This window comes from Xyrauchen texanus, chromosome 3 (assembly GCF_025860055.1).
Source record: "Xyrauchen texanus isolate HMW12.3.18 chromosome 3, RBS_HiC_50CHRs, whole genome shotgun sequence".
Taxonomy (NCBI): Eukaryota; Metazoa; Chordata; class Actinopteri; order Cypriniformes; family Catostomidae; genus Xyrauchen; species Xyrauchen texanus.
The window spans coordinates 9,899,191-9,926,597 of record NC_068278.1 but is presented as its reverse complement, the minus strand read 5'-3'; the positions used below and the strand labels follow the sequence as shown (position 1 = coordinate 9,926,597).

General features: G+C 37.8%; 3 protein-coding genes across 3 annotated transcripts in view; all 3 read left to right on the top strand.

Annotated features, from left to right (window-relative positions):
• The first annotated feature begins 96 nt into the window (after positions 1-96).
• On the top strand, positions 97-9,901 carry LOC127621918 (zona pellucida sperm-binding protein 3-like). Its single transcript, XM_052095730.1, has 10 exons — positions 97-495; positions 2,742-2,857; positions 4,597-4,700; positions 4,838-5,015; positions 5,260-5,377; positions 5,593-5,678; positions 6,648-6,922; positions 8,476-8,649; positions 9,411-9,599; positions 9,780-9,901. The coding sequence occupies exons 1-10, from the start codon at positions 97-99 to the stop codon at positions 9,899-9,901; spliced, it is 1,761 nt and encodes a 586-aa protein (XP_051951690.1).
• Positions 9,902-12,053: 2,152 nt separating this feature from the next.
• Positions 12,054-20,362, top strand: LOC127621912 (zona pellucida sperm-binding protein 3-like). Its single transcript, XM_052095717.1, has 8 exons — positions 12,054-12,386; positions 15,238-15,353; positions 15,447-15,550; positions 15,698-15,875; positions 16,497-16,614; positions 16,765-16,838; positions 19,801-19,922; positions 20,310-20,362. The coding sequence occupies exons 1-8, from the start codon at positions 12,054-12,056 to the stop codon at positions 20,360-20,362; spliced, it is 1,098 nt and encodes a 365-aa protein (XP_051951677.1).
• A 1,745-nt stretch (positions 20,363-22,107) lies between these two features.
• Positions 22,108-27,407, top strand: part of LOC127623928 (segment polarity protein dishevelled homolog DVL-2-like) — a 46,017-nt gene continuing 40,717 nt past the window's right edge. Inside the window, exon 1 of the mRNA XM_052098510.1 lies at positions 22,108-22,529. Within this exon, the coding sequence (XP_051954470.1) occupies positions 22,369-22,529 (161 nt within the window). The 5' untranslated portion in view covers positions 22,108-22,368. The remainder of the gene's footprint in view (positions 22,530-27,407) is intronic.

Genomic DNA, 27,407 nt, shown 5'->3' with positions numbered 1-27,407 from the left:
AATAGTTTATTTAAAGGAGCGGAAGTGGGCCGGAAGCTCGCTAGGTTGTACGTGGTTAAAGCTTGCAGATTTGTCTTTTCCATTTAAATAACGATGATGACAGGAAGTTTTATCGTGCATCTCCTCATCCTCACTTTGATAGCAGAGTTTATTGATGTGAGGGCCTATCCATGGGGCTCTGACTCCCTTATACCCTATCCATCCGGTGGGTCACAGATGAGTGAAAGATTTCAGATCAAGCAACAGTCGAACAAAGTGAACGATCCGCCCGGTAGACCGATCACGCGTGTGAAACCTGTAGCCGTGACTTGCCACGAGAGTTACATGGAGATTGCGATTAAGGTTGATCTATTTGAGCTTGGTTTACCGGTGGATGCGTCAGAGCTGCGGCTTGGTGTTGACAGTCAATTAATTCCCGCATGTAAAGTGACGGCGTTCTCCTCAAACGAGTTCATCATTGCAGCTGAACTGACTGACTGCGGCACTCAACACTGGGTATGATGAGCAAATTACTTTTACTCAGTTCAAACCTTCTGCATATTTATTTCATTATTGCTTTTCATTTTTTTATTTTATGTTTTTTACATACTTTTTTGAGAAATGTTTTAATTTTCACTCGGTGTCTTTGTGTCGTCTTGGACTTACACTGACATCTAGTGGTTTGGATGCAGCATCATTTAAAATGTTTTCAGTTTCAGATGCCATAGTAGAAATTTAGTATTCAGTCAGTCATGATTACTTTAATCAATTAATGAAAGTGTCAAATAACAGGACATTTACTGAGATTGAGTAGTATTCAGCTGGTCATGTGACTCAAACATGGCAGCCCCCATGTGCGGACCCTCTCCATGAAGAAAAAAAATGCTTTTATAAGGTTATTGATATGACTGGAGTCTTCATTTTAGTGTGAGTGGTAATGATTTCCTACATATATTGCAAAATTACAATTCATGTCTTCAGGAGTTAAACTTTTTAATGAGAGAAGTTACTGCGTGCACCTTTAAATGATACTATGTACCTTATTCACAGTAGCGCCATATTTGATTTCAAATGTGAATGAAAAAGAGGCTGTGATAAGTCTCTTTATTGGCTTCCACTGTATAAAGCGCCTAGATCACATCTTAGTTTTGGTTTTCTGTAGTTTTTTGTCAACTGAAATTTCTTGTGAGATGTTCTTTTCAAAGTTTTGTCGGCGAAACGATCCCGGACACTTTAAAGAGGTAGTTCACCCAAAAATGAAAATTCTCATTATTTACACACCCTCATGCCATCACAGATGTGTTTGACTTTCTTCTGCACGAAGATGTTTTGAAGAATATCTCAGCTCTGTAGGTACATATAACGCAAGTAAATGGTGGCGAGAACTTTGAAGCTCCAAAAAGGAGATAAAGGCAGCATAAAAGTAATCCATATAAATCCATATCTTCAGAAGTGATCTAATCAATTTTAGATGAGAACAGACCAAAATACAACTCATTTTTCACTTGCTATTGCAGTTTTTAGGCACAATCATTATTTCAAGCTTAATAACACTTCCTAGTGCACTTGACGGATGCACCAAGATCGATTTGGTTATCATTCACTTTCATTGTATGGAACTTTAGAGCTGATATATTCTTATCTTAAATCTTTGTGTTCTGTAGAAGAAAGTCATACACATCTGGGATGGCATGAGGGTGAGTAAATGATGAGAATTTTCATTTTTGGCTGAACTATTCCTTTTACATCATTACAACATGTGGCATTTGAAAATAAAACCCACAATCATAGCTTCATATATTGGAAATATGGCAAACTATCCCTTTAAACAACAGGACAACCCAATCCTTCACAGCGTTCTTGTCAGTTACTTAAAAAATAAAGATGACGCTACTGTGATTTAGGAAATGCCCATTATATATTTATTACAATCAACAAAACAATGAAAATATTAACAAAATCCAAGAGGGTTACTCAACATGCTTATCTCAGACAGCACACCATAAGATACTTGCTACTGGATGTTTTTAAGAAAAACTTGACAAAAGCTAATACATTTATACTAAAATGAACATAGGGGGTCTAACTTCAAACATTCTCTTAAAAAAAGGTAGTGGGTGGGGGCATGTTAAGGATCACCATTAAAAAAAAAATATATATCAACGATGACATTGAAATTTTGCCTTCTCTATTGTGATTGGTCTAACTTTTTTGCATTAATGTTGGTAGATTTGTCTTATTTTTGCGACACTATTTCTTTTGAACAGTTTCAATGAACCGGTTGAAAAAAAACCCCCAAAAAACACGGTTTATTGGTTTTTATGTCATATGTTCCCGGACAGCCATTACATTTTCCATACATAAACAGGTTGTCCATTATTATAAGCAATTATTACTGTTTTATCAACTAATTTATTAATTACTACATTTATTATCCGGTTCAGTTTGTCACTCGCACTCTAACGGAATCTTTAATTCTATTTTGCGAACTGGCTTATCGACAACATGTTTAAAGATTCATGCACATCGTGAGTATTAAACCATCTATACTTTCTTTTCCACCACAAAGATGGTTTAATCCACGGCAAATCGGCTCTGATGCAGCATTTCATCTGCCCAGATCCAAAGACTAAGACTGTAATATTTTTGCTGCTACTGGTTTTTCCTTCTCGACATTCAAATCTAATTAGTTCTTTGCAACTACTTGGGTTAACCTTAAACAATTTTGGGACAGATTGTTCAATGAAGACTGTTTTGTTCAGATTACAGATGACTCCCTTATTTACACAAACCTCCTCGTCTTCTCTCCGCAACCCACTCCAGATGGGGTGATTCGAATGGAGAATGCAGTTATTCCTATAGAATGCCATTACAGCAGGTAAAGTAGACTATGCTGTGGCAGTGGACATGTTAAAGTATGGTATTACCATCGTTTGTTGAAAAACCCCAAAGAAATGCTTATGGGATCATAATTTGGAACCAATTCTCAAGAAAAAAAAACCTTTAACCTACTGGATACACTGAAATTCCTATTTTTCATCTGTGTTTTCCCACAGAATTTCGTTGTCTGCAATAGGATTTTATTGGATTCTGAGGATTCGTGTGTAATCCCATTAGGATTGGTTCCAAATGCCATTATCATTCCTTTTAGAATGAATGTGGGACAAGACATGTACTGAAGGAATATTCTGGGTTCAATAAAAGTTAAGCTCAATCAACCGTATTTGTGGCATAATGCTGATTACAAAAACGAATAATTTCGACTTGCCCCTCCTTTAAAAAATTTATTTAAAAAGCAGAAATCTGGGTTGCAGTGATGCAGTGGAAGTGAACAGGGCCAATCCATCAACATTAAAAGACTTGAACTAAGTGTTAACATGATTTTAAGTGTGATAAAATCACTTAGTAATGTGTTCTATCCAATTTTACAGTTGTCATGACAACATACACCATAAACCCTAAAATGACTATTTAAACTACAGCTCAAATAATAAACTGGTTTTAACCAAAGAATTAATGTAAGTGCTTTTATAAAATTATAAGCTACACATTTCTTCCTTTTTTTAAACCCTAAAAAATGTCCCCATTCATTGCCGTTGGAAGTGCCTCATTGTAACCTCGATTTCTGCTATTTTTTTTTATTTTTTATTTTCTGTGGTAATAAACATGACACAAATATTGTCAAGCTGAACTTGCATTGAACCTGGAATATTCCTTTAAAGGCCCTGATATACTTCCTACAAAATCGAAGAAGAATGGTGTGATGACATTTAGAACAACATTTTGCCAAAAAGCTGTTTGAGTTTGTTTCGGTGGTTCTTAACGGTTCGCCTGGATGAATTTTAATAAAACTTCTTAACAGCTGCTAAACACCTTCTTACTGCCTTTGGTCCATGTCATCGGTAGATGTGACCTGGAGCTCCACCTTCTATGAGGCTGACCGCTATTTCTCGTACAGTCAGTTGAGATCAGTCAACATGAACAGACAAGCATGCAGTTATGCCATCATTGGCGAATCTGTACGATCGTTCGCAAGACATCTTCCAAGTACATGTCATGCATTTTTGATTAATTGGTCAAAAGGAATCAAATCTACTCAAATACTCTGAAGTGGCCATTCACTCATGTGCCATATGCAGCCGCAAGCCATTCACACATCTGTCCAAAGTAAGCCATCATTCGTTTGACTGTATTCCCATTAAGAATCTTTTATACACCCATCTTTGCACCCTTGCAAAAATCGAATCTAGCTGCAAATTTGAACTTGCGACTCCAGGTGTGGTAGTCAGCGTCTTTACTTGCTGAGCTACCCAGACCCCCATGCATAAATATTAGCATCTTTTACTGATCTAGTGTGAATTCTACTCGTAGAATGAGGCAAAGTCATAACACATTTTAATGTAACATTAGTGAAGGTTTTACTGAGCATCCTTGTATTTAAATGTAGTTCTTAACGCCTCCTGCCGTGTGGCAGCTATCTGAATGTTCGCAAACAGTATACGGTTGCTAAGAATAATTCTCCGTAAGTATATCAGGACCTTAAACACAACAATTCCTAGTTAAATTTGGTAAGCTCTTTTACAATATATGCTCATGTTGGTGTCCTCTGTCTCTCAGGAGGTTTAACCTAACCAGCAACCCCATCAGGCCAGCATTGATTCCTTTCAATTCATCACAATCCACAGTGGAGGACCTGCAGTTTTCACTAAAGCTTATGACAAGTATGTACAAGATTCCCATCCTTAACCAGTCCTCCTTCCGTCCTCTGAGGATTTGAATACTCAGTGTTAACCATTGACGGGACTGTGTGTAGAAGGTAGCATGTTTACATATATGGTTTGCGTTATTTCTGATTCAGGTGATTGGAGCTCTGAACGGGCCTCTGGTGTGTACTTGCTGGGTGATATTATAAACCTGGAAGCCTCATGTCGTCTAGATCACTACGGCAACCTCCGTATTTTTTTCGAGAGCTGTGTTGCGACGGTGACTCCTGATTTTAACTCTGTCCCCAGATACACATTTGTTGAAAAACCTGGGTGGGTACATTTTATTACAGTTGTTTTGGTTTTAGTCTTCTGCATCTCAATAGTTTCTCTTTCAAGGTTGTGCAGTACCCTGGGAGAATGCATACAATGTATGTAAATAATTGTCTTGCCCCTTATACATATGAGGGTTTCATTTGTTGGTTCTTGTTGGTGGTGCTTGTACTGCAAACTATTGATAAAAATCAGACATTCCACTAATTGCCTATATTCAATTTGTATTGTTCTTTTTCTCAAGGTGTTTGATGGACGGAAAGCTAACTGGCTCAAAATCCCGTTTCCTGCCACGAATCCAGAATGACAAACTCCAAATGCAGCTGGATGCCTTCAAGTTCCAACAAGAGAAGAGGACAGAGGTGTGTGTGTGTGTGTGTGTGTGTGTGTATATATATATATAATTATTCCCATTGTAACATGTTCTCTGGGACAAAACATTAACATGGTCTGATGGAGGGTTAGTAATGAATGTGAATATGGAGGAAAAGGGGAGTGGGGATAATTTGTCATGTCTAATTATGATTTTCAAACTATTTACTTTGAATTTTAATTCACTTCTCACTTTGTCATGCAGATATACATCACATGTACCCTTCAAGTATACCCAGTAATGAATGAAGTTAACCCTGTTCATAAAGCATGCTCCTTCATCGATGGAAGGTTTGAATCTTTGACATCGTATAGTCCAGTGTTTGGTAAAATTCTACATTACAGGGTTCCCACTGTCATGGTTGAAGTGAATAGAAAATATCAGGGAATTATTCAGTTTTGATTTTCAGGTCAGGAAAAGTCTTGAAATTAAGTTACTTGCAGCAAAGTCCTTTTGGCAAGTCAGTCCACTGGCAGCCATCTTCGTAACTCTCTCGGGCAGCTATTTTTCTGAGTAAACAAGTGTTATACAAGTGCAACTTGAATGGAAAATGACCAATCTCTCTAAAACATTTGGTCAAGATTATTATCAAATCACAACGTAGTACAAATCAGCTTTTCAAATCTGACAATATTATCATAAATTGTTCTTTACCTCAGATTACAGCACCCTACTGATGACTATGTCCTCTTCAGACGCTTGGCATTCACGTCTGACCTAAGTAAACTTTGAGCTTTTAAGCCTAATCTGTGTAAAACAGTGCAAGCAGACCTCGGTTGTGCTTTGGCAATGCTGACAATATTTTAAGTATATCTGTTGCCTGGTGATCACCATAACACTAGCTACATCAAGAGTCACTGATAGTAATAAGTCCTACAAGAGACTTATATGATGTAAACGCACAAGGACAAAAGCCTGAAATTTCCCAGCAAATCACACCGGACATCTTAATGTAAAATCATTATTGTAGTCTTACTGTAGAGATTGGAAAGGCAAGCACGAGGGTATCGATTTTTTTGTTAATTTCTAACAAAAAATACAATGATAAATTGAGTAGGAAACTAAGATTTAAAAAAAATCTTCCAGTAATCACGAGTTACTGGAAAAGTCATGGAAATAAATTGGTCAAGAAGTGTGGGAACCCTTACATGAGAGAATTATCATACTGCTTGCTAGTTGCAAACAGTAATTGTTGGTACTTTAGTTTCTTTTGGAAAAAAAACCTTAAGTTTCCCTCCTTGTTCTCTTTAACCTACAAGCTGGAGCTCTGCAGATGGAGATGATTGGGCTTGTTACAGTTGCCAAAAACAGAATTACGCTCCGTCCTTCCGTTTCAAGCAGGAACAATTTGGGCCACCTGCAGCTTCCATAACAGACCAGACCTCATCTACCCACAGGCCCAGCAAATTCCAACCCAGGATTCAAAACAGTTCTGGAAGATCCTCAGACATCCTCCAAACACCAAGTGAGCCTGTTCTTCCCTCCTGGAGAAGTATAATTGACCCTCAAGAGGAGGCGAGTGGAAGGAGTGCTGGTGATTGGCCCTGTACCAAATGGTGCCCTCAGCCCTTGTGATTCACACTTAAATGATGTTATGTTGAATAGACTAGGTACTTGTCTAGGTGTTGCTCCGCAAAAGGGCATAGCAACTCGTTAGGGCTCATTAGCAACTCTTAACAAATTACTTGTTCATATTCACTGAATTTGTCTGTTGTTATTCTGTAGTAGTTATTAATGTAATGCCACTTAATCTTAAATCCCTTGAAGGTGAAGTGTGCAATTGTTGGACCACTAGCGTCACTAACGAGTTTTGCAAAAAAAAAAAAGCTTGCCAAGACAAACCTTGATGTTGGCTTTACAAAGCCTTATCTGAAGGTATGTAAGCTTGAATTTGAAGGTTTTACAGGTCCGACAGAAAGCTAGACTCCCGAGAGAAAGAATGGCTTAAGGCCACAGCTACACTTTTCAGTTCAATCTATTCAGTTTCCTAACATCATTGTTCTTCAAATGATGTAGTACGAGAGTGTTTTGGTGAAGTCTTGTTTATTGTAGATGTACACACTGCTCCTGGATGAGGCATAATCATAGTGAAACACATTTTTAACCAAAAACGTATTGGTGTGGAAGTGGCCAAAGACTTTGAGTGTGTTTTGACAACTGTGAGTTTGAAATCATGAACACTTCATTTCAGAATCTTGTCTAATTTGAATATTTCATCAGTGAAATGTTGCCTTCACGTGCTTTATGAACGTGTCATCCGCATTTCCTGTTCTTTACGACAGCAAGCACTTGAATGCGAAGACTCCTAATTCCTTCTTCAGAAATGGGAAATAGGATGATTCCAATAGCACATGAAGGCAACATAAATCCATGGAATATTTGGTCACTTTGGGCAAGGTTTGTGAAAGTGTGATCTGTCATAAAAGACATGGCATACCAAGTCAGAACAGTCTGAAGGTCTGTGAGAACTTTCAATGTATATTGATCTCTAGAAGTTAGAATCAGAAATAATGATTTTGATTTGGGGGAAATTTCTAACTCCAAGTGTGTAGAATAAAGCAGGTCGCACACTGGACGTGTCTGGTGGATGACATGGCACATTCAAAGATTTGAAACCATTGATTCCATGACCGTACGCATACCATCGCCGCCATCTGTCGTTTGCGCCCAGCTACAACTCTGTAGGCTGCTCAATTCTGCCGTGTTGCGGAGCGCCACTTGTATAGTTTTCTGTTAAATTTGTCCCAAATCATTATATAGTGACATTTATTTGAGCTATGGCTAGAAAATATATTGTATATACATCGCCATTTGTAAACTTTCAGTTTGCGCAGTTGTACGAGTTTCATACAACAACTTGCAAACTGTCACTTTGGTCATTTTTGCTGAAGTGCAAATACCTTCGTGACTTTTGTTTGTACGGTGACTAGTCACAGCTTTGGACTGCCACCTGCACAGCACCAACGCGTCCTGTGTCCCATGTCTTACACACAACGTGCTGTGGCGCTTCTCAACCAGTGTGCGACCAGCTTAACAATATGTTGACTTGGTCAACATACTAACCATTTTGATAAATGTTGGTCATAGGATGGGAACAGGAGAAAACTTTGGGTCCTCTGGCCATCTTTCCAAAAACTGATATGGGATTTCTGGCTCCACCCAGAGTGAAGGAGGGTGTTCCGCATTTTCCTTCTCCCAGTAAAGCCAAGAAACCAATGCCTCATAGCAGCCTATGGAAAAATGGTGTCACTGAAGAGATGGGTTTGTATTTGACACATGCTACAGTCTATAATGAATGCATTTTAAAAGCTGATTAAGTCTTGTCCTGGACTGATTTGAAATTTCAATGGTCAACCATTAGTGGTGTAACTGGGTCAAGAACTAAAGAAACATCCCCTAAATTATCTTTCCGTGTGTGTACAGAATACACGAGTGGTTCCCGAAATTGCGATGCAACATTTTAGTGTCTCGTGGCGGTAAACCAGAAACATGGATGCCAACAGTTTAACATGCTGGGTGTTCGCTCTTTTTGAAGACAAAGGCACTCTCTTCTGTTTATGCGGCTGCTTTGAAGCGCTTTCCGATTGGCTGGTGGATGCAAATACATTGGATGGACCATATAAAAATTTGTGAATGAGTCGAGACATGTACCTCTCTTTTTTAAAAATCCTGGCACTGTACATCAGATGGTCTGCCAGTGTCCAATCACTGCATCAACTAGTTCTGTACACACCACGTGATTTTCATGTAAATGTGGTTATCACTACTTGAGCGAATCGAGTATAGAATGCAGATTTTCACTCTTGTAAATGACCTAATTCTCTGTGTACCTTGGTAACATTTACTTTTTGCAACATTTAATGCCGGTGGGTGGAAGTTTCTTCCCTTGGAGATTACTTAATTTTATGTGCCATCTTTTTTTAAACTTTGTAAAACCTATTTAACTGCTTTTAAACTTTACATACTTGGCTTTAACAATTCAATAATGTAGACTGCAGTTTTAAGCATTATTGTCCCAACAGACACTGAAGGTGATGTAACTAGTCTTCCAACTTTGGAACCCACTGAACATCCCAATGTCACTGCAAGTGAGGATGACGACGAGGAGGATGACTACGAGGAGGAGGACCGTAATTACAATGAAGAGGAAAATGGAGATGTAAGAGAAGCTATTGAAGACATGTGGAAAACGAAAGTCTTGCCAGAAAACGGTACTTTTTTTCTTCCTCGTTGAGGTATCATATTCTTAAGCATATTTTAAAATGTTATTCTCTGAATTTAAATCAACTTGGTTTAATGGAAAGGTTAGAAGTACAGTATTACTTTTTCCTCTAAGCTTAGTTGTTTGATGGGGTGCATGTGTTTGCTCTGGGAATAATTTTGTCTTGCAGATCTGGAGGAGCTCTTCACAACTCCCACCTCTATGACTGATGAAGACTATGGAGTGACTGCGTGGAGTACAAGCTCTTCTCTACTAGATGATGTGGAGCAGACTTCTACACATCACTCTTAAGGACTCCTTGGTGACAAATCTATGGAAGGCTATGGATGCTGACTAAGATGAAATGGATCCAACAGTTGTGGAGGACACCCTAGTCCTTATAACGCAAGCAGAAATAAATGCATAACTGAAGTTTCAACATTTGACCTGATAGTTTACAAAATAAACATTCCAGGATTTCATTGTTTTTGATTTATTACAGCTCATAGGTTTTGTCAATGTATATGGCAAGATAAAGGATCTGTTCTGCACTGATTTTTGATGGAATGCTTCCTTTTAAGAAAGAGCATATTATTTTTGATATGCTATTCTAGTAAATGAAATCATTTGGTATGCATTCTCCATTGGTGCAAACTATGTTTCTAAAGAAACCGAGTGATGCTGGTGACATCCTCTACCACGTTTTGGCTACATGCACTGTTTTCAAGAAATATGGGTGTTTGCTGTAATCAGTCATTTAATGGTTTCAAATACCAATATAAAGGAAAACAGGTTTACGTTAATGCACTATACACTAAATATAGCTTAGCTAGTGTAAGTTAGGCTCTAAAAGTGGCTGTTCTTTGTGCATATTGCTCACTTTATTCACCGAACTCTGCCTGTTATCTTTTGGGGAAGAACACCTGTGGTAAATATTAGAAACTAAGATGTAATTTGGCTAGGTTGTAGTGAAGACTGTATTATAAAAATATTTTCCTGAGCCAAGTACATGAATTGGCCAAGCTTATTGCCTTTATAAATAGTGGAAACAGTAGGTCTTGCAGTAAACATTCTGCCCATTGCAAATTTTACGCGCATGCACACAAATCTTCTAAATCATCTTTTTTAAGAGTCTTTTAAGAGTAAAAGGGATAGTTCACGCAAAACTGCTCTGATCTTTTACTCACCCTCATGCCGTGCCACATTTGACTCCACACAAAGATTTTTAAAAGAACATCTCAGCTCTGTAGGTCCATACAATGCAAGTGAATGATGGCCAGAATTTTGAAGGTCCAAAAAGCACAAAGGCAGCAAAAAGTAATCCACATTGACTCCAGTGGTTAAATCCATATTTTCAGAAGTTAGAAACAGATACTTCTGGGGATCAGTTCCCCTCTGATTAATCAAGTTGAATATAATGCCAATATTAGTTGTTAATGTGCAGTACAAGTCAAGATTTCAAATAAATAAACCAAGAGTTAGGGGCATTGCTGGGTAGTACCAGATTACATGTAATATAAATATTGTAATAAGATAACAAAAATGAAGTACATGTAATTGGATTAAATTGTTTTAAAATACTCTTAATCGGTCTACAGTTACTTTTTTATAGATTATGTGATTACATATTAATGAAACAATGGCAGTAACCTGTTAATAATTTATTGATTGTTTTCATATCAATATCATATTCTTACCCTGAAGTGCAATAGTCTCACAGATGAACATTTTGAGCATGTGCTCCTTTTACATTAGAGCAGTAAGATATGCACCTCAGCTAAGGAATAGGTGACAGACTATCAGCAAGCAGAAAGGGTTAAAGGTGTTTCAGTGTTTTTAGATGAAAGCTTTGACCTATGCAATGTTGCAGTTGTTTTTATGGTCACAAAAATGTACATGAATTAAAATAGAATTAGGTTGACGTAATCCTGTAAGATTGTGGCGGTTTTATGGATTACTTTTATGCTGCCTTTATGTGCTTTTTGGACCTTCAAAGGTCTGGCCACCATTCACTTGCATTATATGGACCAACAGAGCTGAGATATTCTTCTAAAAATATGTGTGTGTGTGTGTGTGTGATCAAGAGGAAAGTCCAACAAATCTAGGATGGCACGAGGGTGAATAAATGATGAGTTTTCCTTTTTGGGTAAAATATTCCTTTAACATGATCTCCCCAGTCCCTTTTAATAAAGGATAATAAAACTTATTTCAGTCGTGTTTTTAAATAAATCTGTTAAGCAGTCTCAGGCAATGATCTGTCCTGCTGGTGTCAGTGGATTCACTGAACGAGTCATCAAACGAGTTTTAGCAAATGATTCAAAAGATTCGAGTCACTGGGATGATTCTATTTACTCATTTAATTAAGAACAACTGCGTAAATGAATAAAATGCACCCGAATACGCATGCGCACTACTTCAGTTTCTATCTGCCACGATGATGACAGAAAGTAACATTATAGGAATTATGGTTTTATTAAGTATCTGCGTTACAGGCGCAATTCGTACTTTAAAAGATGGGCCGATGATGGGGCCAGATGGCAGACAGTACAAAACTGCATTTCTACCTAGAGACAATCTTAAAGACGAGCCGCAGAGCAGAGTTGTACCTGTCCAGGTGCGGTGCACTGCGCAGAGCATGATTGTGTTCATCCGTGCCGACCTTTACTCGAACGGCCGTCAAGTCACTGCCAAAGAGCTGCACCTCGGCCGGTCAACAGAGAACTGCGAAGCGACACCTTACAGTGACACTGAATATGTGATTGAAGCGGATTTGCACATGTGTGGCTCTGAGATATCGGTATGTAAGCGATCAAAATTGAATGTGCGTGATACTAACAACCCAGCTAACAGTTTGTGATTCCCAGAACGACTTCCTAACGTTCTACTAACCTTTATATTCGGATATTCTTACTGCATCTACAATCCATGTCTTGTTCTGATCAATTGTTTAATTAATTTTTGAAATAAGTTAAACCCATACATTTGGCATAAATGGATGATTAAATTAGAAAGATGGAAGATGTAATTCTCCCATTGCTATGTACGATTTTCTGTAACTTTTTATTTTTCTTTTATATCCATGTAATTTTTATTTTATCCTGTAGAACCTTTGATTTATTATTTGATTCCATTAGGATTGATTCCAAATTCTATAATTCATATATAATATAATTTTCACAAATGTTCCCTTATCAATAAAATGTGATCCAACAAAAGTATTCTATGATTCCACAGGATGAACTGAAATACCACGTCAAGAAAAAGTTCATGAACCTTTGGAATTTCCTGCATTTCTGGAATGATTATTTATAAAGTGTGGTCTGATCTTCACCGAAGACCTACAAATATATTAATGCTATTTGCTTCAATTATTTGCTTGTCATTACTTTTAGTTTTCATGTCTTTATTGAAAATGTTGTTTAAATATTCACAGTCCATACTAGAAAAGGTATGTGAACCCTTGTATTTAATAACTGGTAGAACCTCCTTGAGCAGCAATAACCTCCACCAAACATTCCTGTTGCTGATGATCAGCCTTGTATAGCATGGAGGAGGGATATTACACCATTCCTCCTCACAAATTTGTTTCAGTTCATTAATATTTCTTGCATGAATAGCCCTCTTCCAGTCATGCTACAAAATCTCAATTGAGTTAAAATCTGCACTCTGACTTGGCAATTCCAAAACATATATTGGCAATTCCTCTTCAACAGTTCTGTTATTGATTTCTTGTGTGTTTTGGGTCAATGTCTTATTGAATCACCCAACTGTTGATGTCTGATGGCGGACTGCTACCCTGATATTCTCCTGTAAAATCCCTTGATACAATTTTTAATTGATCATTCCCTCAGTGATCGCTAGCTGTCCAGTCCCTGATGTAGCAAAGGAGTCCAAAACCATGATGCTTCCTCCACCATGCTTCACAGTTGGGATGAGGATCTGGTGCTAGTGTGCAGTGCCCCTTTTCCTCCAAATATACACAGAAGAGCCACGTTATAACCACCTGGCTAATATGCTGTTGGTCCTTCGCGTTCTGACAAAACGGCACTGACCTGCCAATGCATGGACTCTACAAGACCCCTAAAAGTGTCCTGTGGTATCCAGCATTAAGACATTAGAAATAGTACTTGAAGGATCGCTAAGTTGCATGGTAGATAGGACAACATCTCTCACTCTTCATTATGTTCCTCAAACCATTCCCAAACAATGAGTACAGTGTGGCTGGGTGCATTATCCTGCTGAAAGAGGCCACGGCCTTCAGGGAATACCATTGCCATGAAGGGATGTAGCTGGTCTGCAACGATGTTTAGGTTGGTGTCACGTCCACGTGGGAGTCCACATGATGTTAATTAAAACAGGTCTCATCGGACCAGGCGACCTTCTTCCACTGATCCAAGGTCCAGTTCCGAAACTCACATGCCCATTTCAACAGTGGATAGAGGTCATCATGTGCAGTCTGACCGGTCTGCGGCTATGCAGCCCCATACACAGCAGGGCGCGATGCACTGTGAGTAACCATCATTAAAAAAAATTGTGACTTGTGCCACAGTAAACCTTCTGTCAGTTCGGATCAGATGGGATAGCCTTCGTTGCCCTCGCGCATTGATGAGCCTGGTGCGCCCAATACACTGTCGACTACTGTCGGTGGGTAATCGCCACTGCTGATCGGGAGCACAGCCTTGTCATTTTAGAGATGTTCTGATCCAGTCATCTGGCCATAACAATTTGGGCCTTGTCGCTCAGGTCTTTACTCCTGCCCATTTCTCCTGGATTCAACACCGTGACTACAAGAACTACTCAGACCTTGACATGTGGCCTTATTAGGAGATGATCAATGTTATTTGCTTCACCTGTGAGTGGTCACAGTGTTTTGGCTCATCAGTGTAGTGTTGTGTATTTCTGCCAAAAAAGTTACATTTTGTTCCATCTGTCCACAGAACATTAATCCAGAAGCTTTGTTGAGCATCAAGCTGGTCTTCCGCAAACTTGATGTTTGGAGAGCATTGATTTCCTCCGTGGTGTCCTCCCATGAACACCATTATTGTTCAGTGTTTATCTTATAGTTGACGCATGAACGGAGACTTTAGCAAGTTCAAGAGATTTCTGCAGATCTTTTGCTGTTGCCTTTGGGTTCTTTTACACTTCCTTCAATTCTGCATGTCGTGCTCTTGGGGTGAACTGTGCAGGACTCTCACTCCTAGGCAAACTAACAACAGTGCTGAATTTCCTCCATTTGGAAACAATTTGTCATACTGTAGATTGGTGAACATCAAGGTCTTTCAGAAATGTTTGTAGCCTTTTCCAGCTTCACACATCTCTTCTTCTCAGGTCCTCTGACATTTGTTTTGATCAGGGCATGGTTCACAGTCGTCTTGAGAAGTTCAGACTCTCTCAGTACCCAGACTGTACTGTTTTTATAGAGGAGGGCACCTCTAAAGTCCACATCTACAATCTCCGCTCATTGACTGGAACATCTGCCTAAATTAGCTTTGTTAGAAGTCAGAAGCCCAGAGGTTCACTTACTTTTTCTTATATAATGAGAATTTTTTTTCTATCTAGTAAGATCTATATTGATTCTTAGATTATTCTTGTTTGATCCTATTATACATTACCAAAATTCCTTATTTAATTGCTTCTTTAATTCTCAGATTGAGGGAGATCATTTAGTTTATTCAAACCTGTTGATCTACACCCCTGTGAAGAACAGTGTTGGTATTGTGAGGACCATCGGTGTTGCTGTTCCTGTTGAATGTCACTACAAAAGGTTTGGATTCTCACTGTATGCTTATCATAATTTATAGATCTTGCTGCCTTTTTGCATAATTACTGTATGTTTGCTTCAATATATACTATACAGGACTCACTTTGTCAGCAGCACTGATGTGAAGCCAACTTGGGAGCCATTAACATCTACAAAAGCAGCTATGGAATTTATCAGTTTTTCCTTTAAATTGATGAATGGTGTGTGTCTGTGTCTCTCTGTGTGTGCACGCGTGTGCGGTCACGCGCGTGTGTATGTGCGCGTGTGTGCGTATGTGTAAAATTAGGTTAAATAAAAAGCCTTTTTTGTTTTTTCTTCACAACCTTTCTGTCTCTTGCTGCTTTTAGATGATTGGAGGACTAAAAGGTCTTCCTATGTGTACCACTTGGGTGATGTGATGAATATCCAAGCTTCTTTCCTGAAAGAGAAGAATGCTTCCTTCAGATTAATAATGGACAGTTGTGTGGCCACTCTGCAGCCTGACGTCGCATCAGTGCCTCGCTACGTGTTCGTTCAGAACCATGGGTCAGTCGAGATTCCACGGCCTATATTCCAGAAATATGAAGTGCAAGAATTAGCAAATCTCTTTCTTGTGCATTAATGCTGAATATGGCATCTTAATGCTTTCTGAGGAACCAAAGGCCATGTTTATATTAACACTAATTTTAATATTTTGGTTTTTTTGACCATTCGGTAATGAAGTACTCACAGCCACATCTATTTTTGATAACAGGACAAATGAAAAAAATGCTTTTTCCAGAACAATTAAAAAAGAAATGGTTGGTAAACTTTGTTAACTCTGCAGTATTCAGTAAGTACAAAGTTAGAATTTCATTCTGAACTTTGCCATATTGTAAGCCCATTGACATTTCTGCCATTACAGACTCCATCTCAAATGGTCAAAAGAAACGTTCTGTTATATACAATGTTCGGACCCTCTGGTTCCAGAGACCTGGTCATTCATTATAAAACATTTCAAATCCAAGTTGCATCTGTTTTAACAGAACTAAATTGATACTAAAACTCTTTGTGATATACTTTAGAAATTATATAAAACATTTATTCACATTACACTGATGATTGTGATCGAAACGTAAAACTATAAATCCTTGTTTAACTATAGAATTCTTGTCCCTTGTGTTGTAGGTGTCTTATTGACTCTAAAACGCCAGGCTCCAGTGCCCGTTTCATGCCTCGAAAACTAAACCACGTGCTTCAGATGCAGATGGATGCTTTCCGTTTCTTCGACGACCACAGAAACTCTGTGAGTCCTTCATAAACTAATGCATTTCATTCCATAGTATGGTAGGAATGTGTTTTGTCATTCAAAGGGTGATTTTGAAGTTATCAAAGAAGTCCTGCTATTTTGATATAAGTAAGGCCATTACATATTCTTTTTCATTTTATCATCTAGATCTATATTACATGCCATCTGAAGATTCATGAAGTGAATATCATGAACAAGGCCTGTACTTATTCTGGACAAAGGTATCCATGTTTGGTGGTGGTGGTTTTTGTTGTTGTTTTTGTCTAGATAACCTCCATTATTAGCTAGAATTACCACTGCAATACCAGAGGCAGAACTTCAATTATTAAAATTCTTACATTTGTTGTTTGGCATGAAGCTTGGTGATATTTACAGAATAGACGGTATATTTTATCTGATTGGATGAGACGTTTCATGAGCACTGATGGTCTGACACTATCAGCACTATGATGCTTCACTGTGTGTATCACTCCGCTGGTGTTCATGCCATTCTAACTAAAGTGTATGAGCAGTGCAGATCTGTTAAGAGCTGTGATAACATTAATTTTATTTACATTACATATGTTAGCCAGCAGGTGGTGGCAAAAGATAATTTTTGTGTGTAATATGAGCAAGTTAGATGATGTGAAGTGAAGCCGCTTCAGCCATTTACAAACAACAGCTCTTCGTGATCGCTTGTATTACTACTACTAAAACTAGGAAATGGCTTTAAACGGCTTTAAACTAACAACTTCAGCATTACGGATCATCACAGCTGAGAGACCCAACAGACTGATTAATTACACAAACTAAAGGCGCTTACCTCTTTTCACATTGGAGTGGGCACACTGTTTAAAATGGAGGACATTACGGTTTCTATAGTGATCGACCCTTGCACACCGGCTACCGCGAAATAGGGAGAAATACCCCCGCTTGGATGGCTGTATTTCCACTGAGAAAACTGATCTTCGGAAAGCTGACAGCATCTTTGCTTGGGTGTGGCAACAGGTGACCACACATGCTCCATCTCTCTCTCTCTCTCTCTCTCTCTCTCACACACACACAAACGTTTATCCAATAACTTGTTAGAAACAGCACAAGCTGTGATACTATTTCTGAAGTGAACTTTTTGAATTACTAACGGAGGCTTGGACGCATCATTTGGTTTGAACCAGCAATGGCAGATTCTGATCCGCCATGTAATAAAGTAGTTCTATGCACAAATGCGTTTTTATGACCGTACTTAGTAGTTCCAAATTTAAAAAAATGGATTTGTTCTTTGAACTGTTGTGTGCATACAATCAATATCACATGAGCAATAGTGCTATATGGCCCTAAATTAGCACTGCTGTGATTAACTACTATATAATCAAATATTTACAAAATGTGAGTGTGTGTATGTGTGTGTGTATACACTCACTTAAAGGATTATTAGGAACACCATACTAATACTGTGTTTGACCCCCTTTCGCCTTCAGAACTGCCTTAATTCTACGTGGCATTGATTCAACAAGGTGCTGAAAGCATTCTTTAGAAATGTTGGCCCATATTGATAGGATAGCATCTTGCAGTTGATGGAGATTTGTGGGATGCACATCCAGGGCACGAATCTCCCGTTCCACCACATCCCAAAGATGCTCTATTGGGTTGAGATCTGGTGACTGTGGGGGCCATTTTAGTACAGTGAACTCATTGTCATGTTCAAGAAACCAATTTGAAATGATTCGAGCTTTGTGACATGGTGCATTATCCTGCTGGAAGTAGCCATCAGAGGATGGGTACATGGTGGCCATAAAGGGATGGACATGGTCAGAAACAATGCTCAGGTAGGCCGTGGCATTTAAACGATGCCCAATTGGCACTAAGGGGCCTAAAGTGTGCCAAGAAAACATGCCCCACACCATTACACCACCACCACCAGCCTGCACAGTGGTAACAAGGCATGATGGATCCATGTTCTCATTCTGTTTACACCAAATTCTGACTCTACCATCTGAATGTCTCAACAGAAATCGAGTCTCCTCAGACCAGGCAACATTTTTCCAGTCTTCAACTGTCCAATTTTGGTGAGCTCTTGCAAATTGTAGCCTCTTTTTCCTATTTGTAGTGGAGATGAGTGGTACCCGGTGGGGTCTTCTGCTGTTGTAGCCCATCCGCCTCAAGGTTGTGCGTGTTGTGGCTTCACAAATGCTTTGCTGCATACCTCGGTTGTAACGAGTGGTTATTTCAGGCAAAGTTGCTCTTCTATCAGCTTGAATCAGTCGGCCCATTCTCCTCTGACCTCTAGCATCAACAAGGCATTTTCGCCCACAGGACTGCCGCATGCTGGATGTTTTTCCCTTTTCACACCATTCTTTGTAAACCCTAGAAATGGTTGTGCGTGAAAATCCCAGTAACTGAGCAGATTGTGAAATACTCAGACCGGCCCGTCTGGCACCAACAACCATGCCACGCTCAAAATTGCTTAAATCACCTTTCTTTCCCATTCTGACATTCAGTTTGGAGTTCAGGAGATTGTCTTGACCAGGACCACACCCCTAAATTCATTGAAGCAACTGCCATGTGATTGGTTGATTAGATAATTGCATTAATGAGAAATTGAACAGGTGTTCCTAATAATCCTTTAGGTGAGTGTGTGTGTGTGTGTGTGTGTGTGTGTGTGTATATATATATATATATATATATATATATATATATATATTATAACCATTTATAACTATTGTAATTAGGGCTTTCTAAGCAAGTATGTATGAATTAATTATTTGGCATACCATGTAATTAATTAGATGTAAAAATTAATCGATTGATTGCCCTAATTAAAATTTATTAAATTAATTTCACACTTTTTAAAAATGGTCACTGGCAAAACATCTACTATAATGTAATTAAATAAATTTAATCAAAATAAATATTTTTATTTTGCTTATGAAAATATAAAAAAAATGTAACTCTGCAACTTTTGAATGGCCATCAATAGAGAAAGATTTTGATATCAAATTACAATGCTAACCAGTCAAACTTTGACCCTTTGCAAGAGACCCACAGGTTAAATTAAGAGGAAGAATTATCAATCTTTGATAATATTTTACAAGTTTTTTTTTTTACATGCATGAATTCCACAAGATACTTTAGCAAGACCCCTGTTCCAAAAACAGCCACGTGTCTCTGATATCAGTTTCATCAATGACTTGTTGCTTTCTGAAGGTGGCTGAGTGTGGACGATGGTACGGATGATGTTTGCGAATGCTGCGAGTCTACTTGTGATGACAATGGACAGAAACAAATGAGCAAATGGAGTAGACTACCAAAGAGGTCCATCAATGGAGGTAAGCATTTAGGACACATTCTGACAAAGAAATGGCATTATCCCCCCCTGTACAGTTTCTTCCGTCTTAACTGATAAAGCTAGGATATTTGTCTGTTCTGTTAGACATTTCCTTTTGAAGTCTTCTACATTATGCTTTGATGATCAGGACCCAACACTGCAGTTAGTTATTAAATGCATATAATTGAGTATTAAATAAAGTCATGCATTGAAAAGAAACGATTTTTACTGATGTTCGATTTAGTACTTGAGTCTGAACTGATGTTTGATGTACAGTATTTGTTTTACCATTTGCATCATTCACTGATTTTGGTTTTTCTTCATATCAATTGTTGATTTGCAATTTTATTTTATTTTATTTATTTATTTATTTATTTTTTCTTCACAGATTCAACACTGTCCAATATAATGATGATTGGTCCCATATCAGTTCTTCGCTAAATGTTGTGCTTCAACATGAAGAATAAAAACTCTTGTGTGTCTATTTGCATTGTTTTAATCTGATTTAACAGCTTGTAGTTCTGCAAATGTGGTTGGCAACACTGTATCAATTATGTCTGATCAGGCTATAATTAGTGCAGTTAATACATTATCAATTAAGTTAGTTTTACTGATTAGACATAAAAGGCATAGTTAAGTACAGTGGCCTCAATTTATTTGGATGTTAAAGCCATGTATTGCACTAGAAAATACAATCTAATATAAATGTTAGGCTTTAAACAACAGGTATTAAAAATGTAAATCTGAAAGTTAAAATGCGTTCAACTATTCCAGCTTAATATGCAGAGATGACTAAAAGTAAACCATTCATACAGGGTGGCCTGAGAAAAATAATGAGGCCACATAGCGAGAATCACTGAAGGTGTTGCTCACGATGATGTCACAGTGATGTCATTTTGTTGTTTACATTTAGTTAAACAGTAAGATGTCTGAATTTTAGAAGTTTTTGATCGCCAGATGGCGCCACTTTATTTTGTGCAATTGATGGAAATAAAGTTCAAATACGTTTTTGGGACCAAAAGTCATAAAGGATGCCAACAATTGTGCAAATGACATTGGCATTTTTAAGATATGAGCAACCCAGCAGGTAAACTTTCTTGAAAACGAATCCCTGTGTCTCTGTGGCACTATGAAAATTCCCATTTGTTTTGAGACATAACAACACTGACTCGACCAATGGCGTGATTTGGGGACGGGACTATATGTTTGTTTGATCAACGGCAGACAAGGGGACATATTTGGAAAACTGTTTTGAAAACGTTGTTTATTTTTTTTAAATTCTGTTTGTTGGTGGTAGTGGTGCAAAAATTACACCCTTCAGCTTGAGAAAGTGTCCAATTTGGACACTTTATGGTTGTCAGATGTTACTGCAACATGTAAACTGTTAAAGAACTACACCTGCGGTTACTGCTACACCTCCGCATCAACTAAAATAATTTTAGGAACTGTTCGCTAAATTAAATATCACAATAATGGAAATAATTAAGGAAATTAACTTGGTTCTGTGGAAAAAAATTCAGAGCACCATTCCTTTACAGATGCCAGTTGATTTGATTATTTATTGCAATGATGTTCGCAAATTTTTATATATGGCTTGGTTTTTTTTTAAATATTTTTGGGGCAATTGTGTCTTTGAATAAATTGGGTCACAAAAATAAATAAACATTACAGATCAATTTGAAAGGCACAGTTAAAGCGATTTTTGCACCACTAGTGGCATCAAATGACATAGCAAAAATGACTGTTTTCAAATGTTTCTCCATCTAACATGGGTGGATCAGACAGATAGTCCCGCCTCACAACTCACGTTTGGCAGAGAGCCACATCCCAGTTTTCTGATTGGCTAAGACACGCGGACCACGGTCAGATTCTTTTTTTGTTGTTGTTGGTTTGTTTGTTTTTGGTGCTTACAAAGCCTAGAGCTGTCGATATCTGTCAGGTTGTAGGGATATTTTTGTGTTGTAATAAAATAAATCGCCTTCAGCAGCTTTAAGTGTGGCTCAGGTGTCCAAATACAAGTTTCGCGTCCACTGTAACTTAGCTTGTTCAAAATTGAAGGAAGTTATAGCGTTTATAATGGGGCATTGGAGTGTTTTCGGCTCACACCAGGGGTAAGGGGGGGGGCTCACGCTCCTGCTAAACGTCATAACGCCGCGTTGGCTTTCTTTCTCCTCCCCCAACCTGTATGAGCGAGCGCTCGCTGGAAAAGTTTGGGAATACTGAGAATGTATGAATACTTGGGGGATTTACAACAACAAAAGGAGACCAACAGGAATACAGTTTATGCTGCAGTTAGTCCAATCTTTACCTCGGACGGAAAAAAATGATCGCAAAGGACACGGTAAAATCGTTTGTGCCCTAAAATCTGGCTTGTGTCATCTGCTCATCCACTAATCCGTCTGGAAAGTTTATTTAGTCGGAGCGAAGGAGAAAAAACTGCCAAGGAAATGGCGGAAACCAAAATAATCTATCATATCGACGAGGAGGAGACGCCGTACCTGGTGAAGATCCCCATCTCCTCGGATGAGATCACACTGCTGGACTTCAAACAAGTTCTTAATAAACCCAACTATAAGTTCTTCTTCAAGTCCATGGATCAGGACTTCGGGTGAGTTGCGGCAGTGAACGCGCATCCTTCACAGGAAACTTTCTGAATGGCTTTCCACAGCCTTTCAAATAGTACTTGATGGGCACCATGGTACCGTAGTGATAATAACGTGTTACTTCGATACATACTCTGGTACTGAACTGTTACTATATTCTTGTATCATAATATTTGCATGGTACTCCAAGGTATTCCAAAGTATAGCATGGTATTACCACGGCACCATGCCCAGAAAACCATGACATTACCTTCTTCTCTTCTGAATTATTATCACATTCATGGTTCTATTTGGTTCTCCAAAGAATACCATAATACATGTCCAAAAACATGGTGGCATCATGCCCAGAAAGCCATGACATTACCTTCTCTTCTGAATTATTATCATATTCATGGTTCTATTTGGTTCTCCAAAAATACCATTATGCATGTCCAAAAAACATGTCAACATCACGACACCATGCCAAGAAAACCATGCCATTACCACCTTCTCTTCTGAAGTATTATCACATTCATGTTTCTCTTTGGTTCTCCAATGAGTACCATAATGCATGTCCAAAGATACATGGTAACATCATGGGACCATGCCCATAAAGAACTGTATTACCTTCTTTCTATGTAAACATGGCATCACCATATAAAAAAACATAATCAAACAAACATGAGATTATCAAATTACTCTTTCCAAAAAATGGTACTTACATGGTGGTACCTTGTTAAAAATAAAATTTTATTACCACGGCACCTTGTCCAGAAAAAACATGAGATTATCATTGTACACTTGTCGAAAAAAATATGGTATACTTAAATATGTACTTTTTTGTTAGTGCATGGACAGACACATTGCACCTATAGAATGAGTGCAGAGATTTCATTTAAAAGCAGTTTCACTTACTGCCAAACCTTAACATTTAAGATAAAGCTAACAGTAAGGTTACCATTTTTCTAAGCCAAAAACAGTTTTCAAAGAGTTTTGAAAGGTGTGCATGGCTACAGAGTTGGAAAATCCCCTGTATGTTTACTGAAATGAGTAGGCGGGTAGAATTAGGACTCTAGTTAATGTGATTGAGTGGAATGTGGCTTTAGAGCAGCTGTTGACTAAATCAACACACACCAATGATGCTGCAAATGTTGCCATCAGTTTTCCCCTCAAATCATAGGGACAACAGGAACAACTCTTGCTAAGTTTAACAATATTTACCCTACAATGGTAAAATGATAGATAGATGGATACATCTAAATATGGTTCAAAATAGGCCAATGGTCTAGGGTCAGATTGGGAGACAAATATTTACCAGGAAATGTAGGATTCTTGCCACCAACTGAACATAGGTTTCACCATAGATATCGAATATATGTATTATATTATGGAACAGTGCATTTTTTTGACTTTCTTGATCCTCTGTGTTCCGATGATAAAGACGGGTGCGTGAAACATAATATATCATAGTAATATCATAATATAATATTTTAAAGGGGATTTATTTTTTTAATTAGCTATTTTTTATGAACGTATTTTAAGGCTATATCATAATGTGCATCGGCTTACTAGCGGCCCACCGGGAAAATTCCAGACACTTCCGATGGCCAGTCCGACCTTGGATGGTCCTAAACTACTGGTGGTGGGTGGGTGGGTGATTTTTCACGTAATCTGTCAAGAAAATGTCCTGGTCCTATTGTACTTCAAAGTCAAAAGAAACAAATGTGAAATTATATTTTGAATATTTAAAAAATATATATATTTTTTTTTTAGGGCAGTTAAGAACACAGTTATGCACATTTAACCCCTTATTGTCATCACCGCAATGTAATAACATGATATATTATTTAAATTGTAAAATATTGAAACATCATAGCAGTACATTGGTACTGACTTTCATTATGCCTAATTTTAATTAAAAAAAAATCTATATTTTACATTTTACAATTAATTTTTAAGTATAACATAAACTTGGAATTCACCCTGATACCATTGGTCACTCACTGATGGTATCAGATGCATATACTTTAATATGTAGCATTGTATTATTTTGACAAACATGTTCTTATACCATGGCATTTAAATTATACTGGAATGTTTTCCCAAGGTCTTTTTTTTGTGGTAGTACCATTGTACTTTTTTGTAAGGGTTTCAGACAATGAACAGTCTATGGTACAACATACATTGCAATAAATGCAGAATTTATTCAAGCTATTTTTACACAATTTACATGGTTAAGAAAGTATCATGTTACTCTTTAAAGTACTTTGGAGTACCATGCAAATGAAATGGTATGGAAATAATTTAGCCACTTACAAAACACTACCATGGTATTACCATGTTTTAGGACATGTACCAGGGTGGTACTCTATATATACCACAGTACATTAATTTTATTATTATTGTATATAAAAGAACTACCATGGAATTGCCATCCGATACTACACTGGACCATAGTACCACCATAGTATGTTTTTTGTTTTCATGTAATATAAAAGTACCATGTTGTTGCCATCTGAAACCATCAATACTTGTTTGTAAGGGTGTTGTGTTGGAACAGATGGGTATTAGGGTTTTTAAAAAAAGTCATGCCTGTAAATTCCAGGGAGTCTTTATCCTTTGTGTTTAAGGGTCTTGTGCCAAACTGGGTGTCTCCTCTCAGCAGTTGCGTGTCCTATATATGCCCCTTCTGCCAATAGACTGCTCATAGTAGATGCATGTGCTCTCTGTTCTTCTCAGCGTAATCTGATTAAGCCATTTAAGCTCTGATTTCTCTCTGCTTTCTCCATTAAATTTGACTTTAGCTGTGGCCAGCTGTAATGTGCAGAGTGCTGACAGTCATTAGTAAGCCATTACACACTCACACCGTACGTACATTGTTTTCCTCCAGTGTTTGACTTCTGTCTGACTTCGTACAGCTCACATTAAACGTTGCCTGTAGCTGCTTTACTGCATACAGGACAACAGTCAGTTGTTAGGGGCTCAGTGACTCCACAGCAGGCTCGATATGTAAATAAGTAGCGTGTGTTGAGTTGCATTGACACTACATTTACATGGTCCATCTTCGATTGTAAAGTTGTGATTGGACATTGGCAATCAAAGTCCATTTCCAAGTCTATAACTCAAGGTTGGACCATTATATTAAAGTTGTTTTACACTATATGATTTTCATTGCAGTGGTTAAGGTTATGTACCATATTTTTCAAAAGTGTCTGTTAGATTAAACCCTGAATTATTTCTTGATGTTAGTGAATGGCAGTTTTCGGGATTGGAATCGTGAGGAATTAAGTTCTGATTTGTCTTAACGATTCCATTAACAATTCATTATGTATGGAATTCTATTTGGAAAGAGTAATGCAATTCTTATTAGATTTACTGTGCTCTGCCTGTTACCAAATAGGGCTGCAACTAACGATTATTTTGATAATCGATTGATCTACCGATTATTAGATTGATTACTCGACTATTCGGCGATTATTGCAACAATTAATCATTAGCTCTTAACCGACTACTCAGCTTGTGCCCCTACTTAAAAGGTTGTATTAAACGTGCTTGCTAACAATAAAGAGGACAAAATCATCTTTTAAAATACCTCTAAATGACATTCACTGAATTAAAGGAAAAAATACTTTTTATTATTCAGGAAAAAATCATACTGTTATCAAGTGTTTTTGTCTTGTTTTCCATTTAAAGTGTCTAAAAATTCTTAAAACAATATACATTTACTTGACAAGCAACATATAAGATATTTAGACCGCTTCAAGAGAATGTATTTTGAGAGATATAAGTGTATTTTGTATAAGTGTATTTTTTCACTTGGTTATACTTCTGCGAGTGCAGTAAAGACAAAATATACTTGTATTCAAGATCTATTCTCTAAAAGTAAGTCTAAATATATTATATGCTTCTTCTCAGATGAATGCTTCTTTTTTAAAGGATTTGTAGATATTTTAAAATATCATATATCAAATATTATATTCAACATTCTCCGATAACAATTTTTTCTTCTGCAGTGAAGCTAAAGTAAATGTACATTGTTTTAAAGGAGTTTTAGATATTTATATTGGAAAACAAGCCAAAATAAAAACACATAAAAACCTTATTTTGTTGCAGTGTATACTGGGGTGAAGACTTCCCTCTCTCACCAATTTTTCACTTCAATCCATCTTTAACTCTCAAAAAAAACTCTCTTTTATTAATAAAGCTGCGTATTTCCATTTACATTTATACATTTGGCAGACGCTTTTATCCAAAGCAACTTACAGTTATTACAGGGACAATCCCCCCGGAACAACCTGGAGTTAAGTGCATTGCTCAAGGACACAATGGTGGTGGCCGTGGGGTTAGAACCTGTGACCTTCTGATTAACAGCCCTGTGCTTTAGCCACTACACCACCACTCCAATTTTCTTCATGATAAGAAACACAATAAGTCATGAGCCATCACGATATAATCTAGCTGCAGCAAGCACGCGTGAGGGACAAGCGTCCCCACAACAGAGTGTGCATGAGCCGGGTGCAGTTTCAGGCTCTCCCCCTTAGATCAGGACATTCACACAACTCATAGAAGAGGTGCTGACTGGCCAGAGAAATGGCAGTTTCGGAGTTTGTAGTTATTTACATGGCCAGCATCCTTATTATTTTAACTTTAATAAATCTATAATGCATTCATTATAACTGCATTATATATGTAACGCCGAGTTATTTCCTTTAAAGACGCTCGACACGCGGAGTCACATGACGCCATGCGAGGATCAGATGTGTGAATGGCGAGCTCTGCACACTTTGCTAGTTTTATCACTTTTAATGATATAAACCTGTGAGATTCGATACACTCTGTTTCATAACTGTTCTAGGAGGACCATATGTCAAAGAATTCAAAATCCTCAGGCTCTGGAGACATTA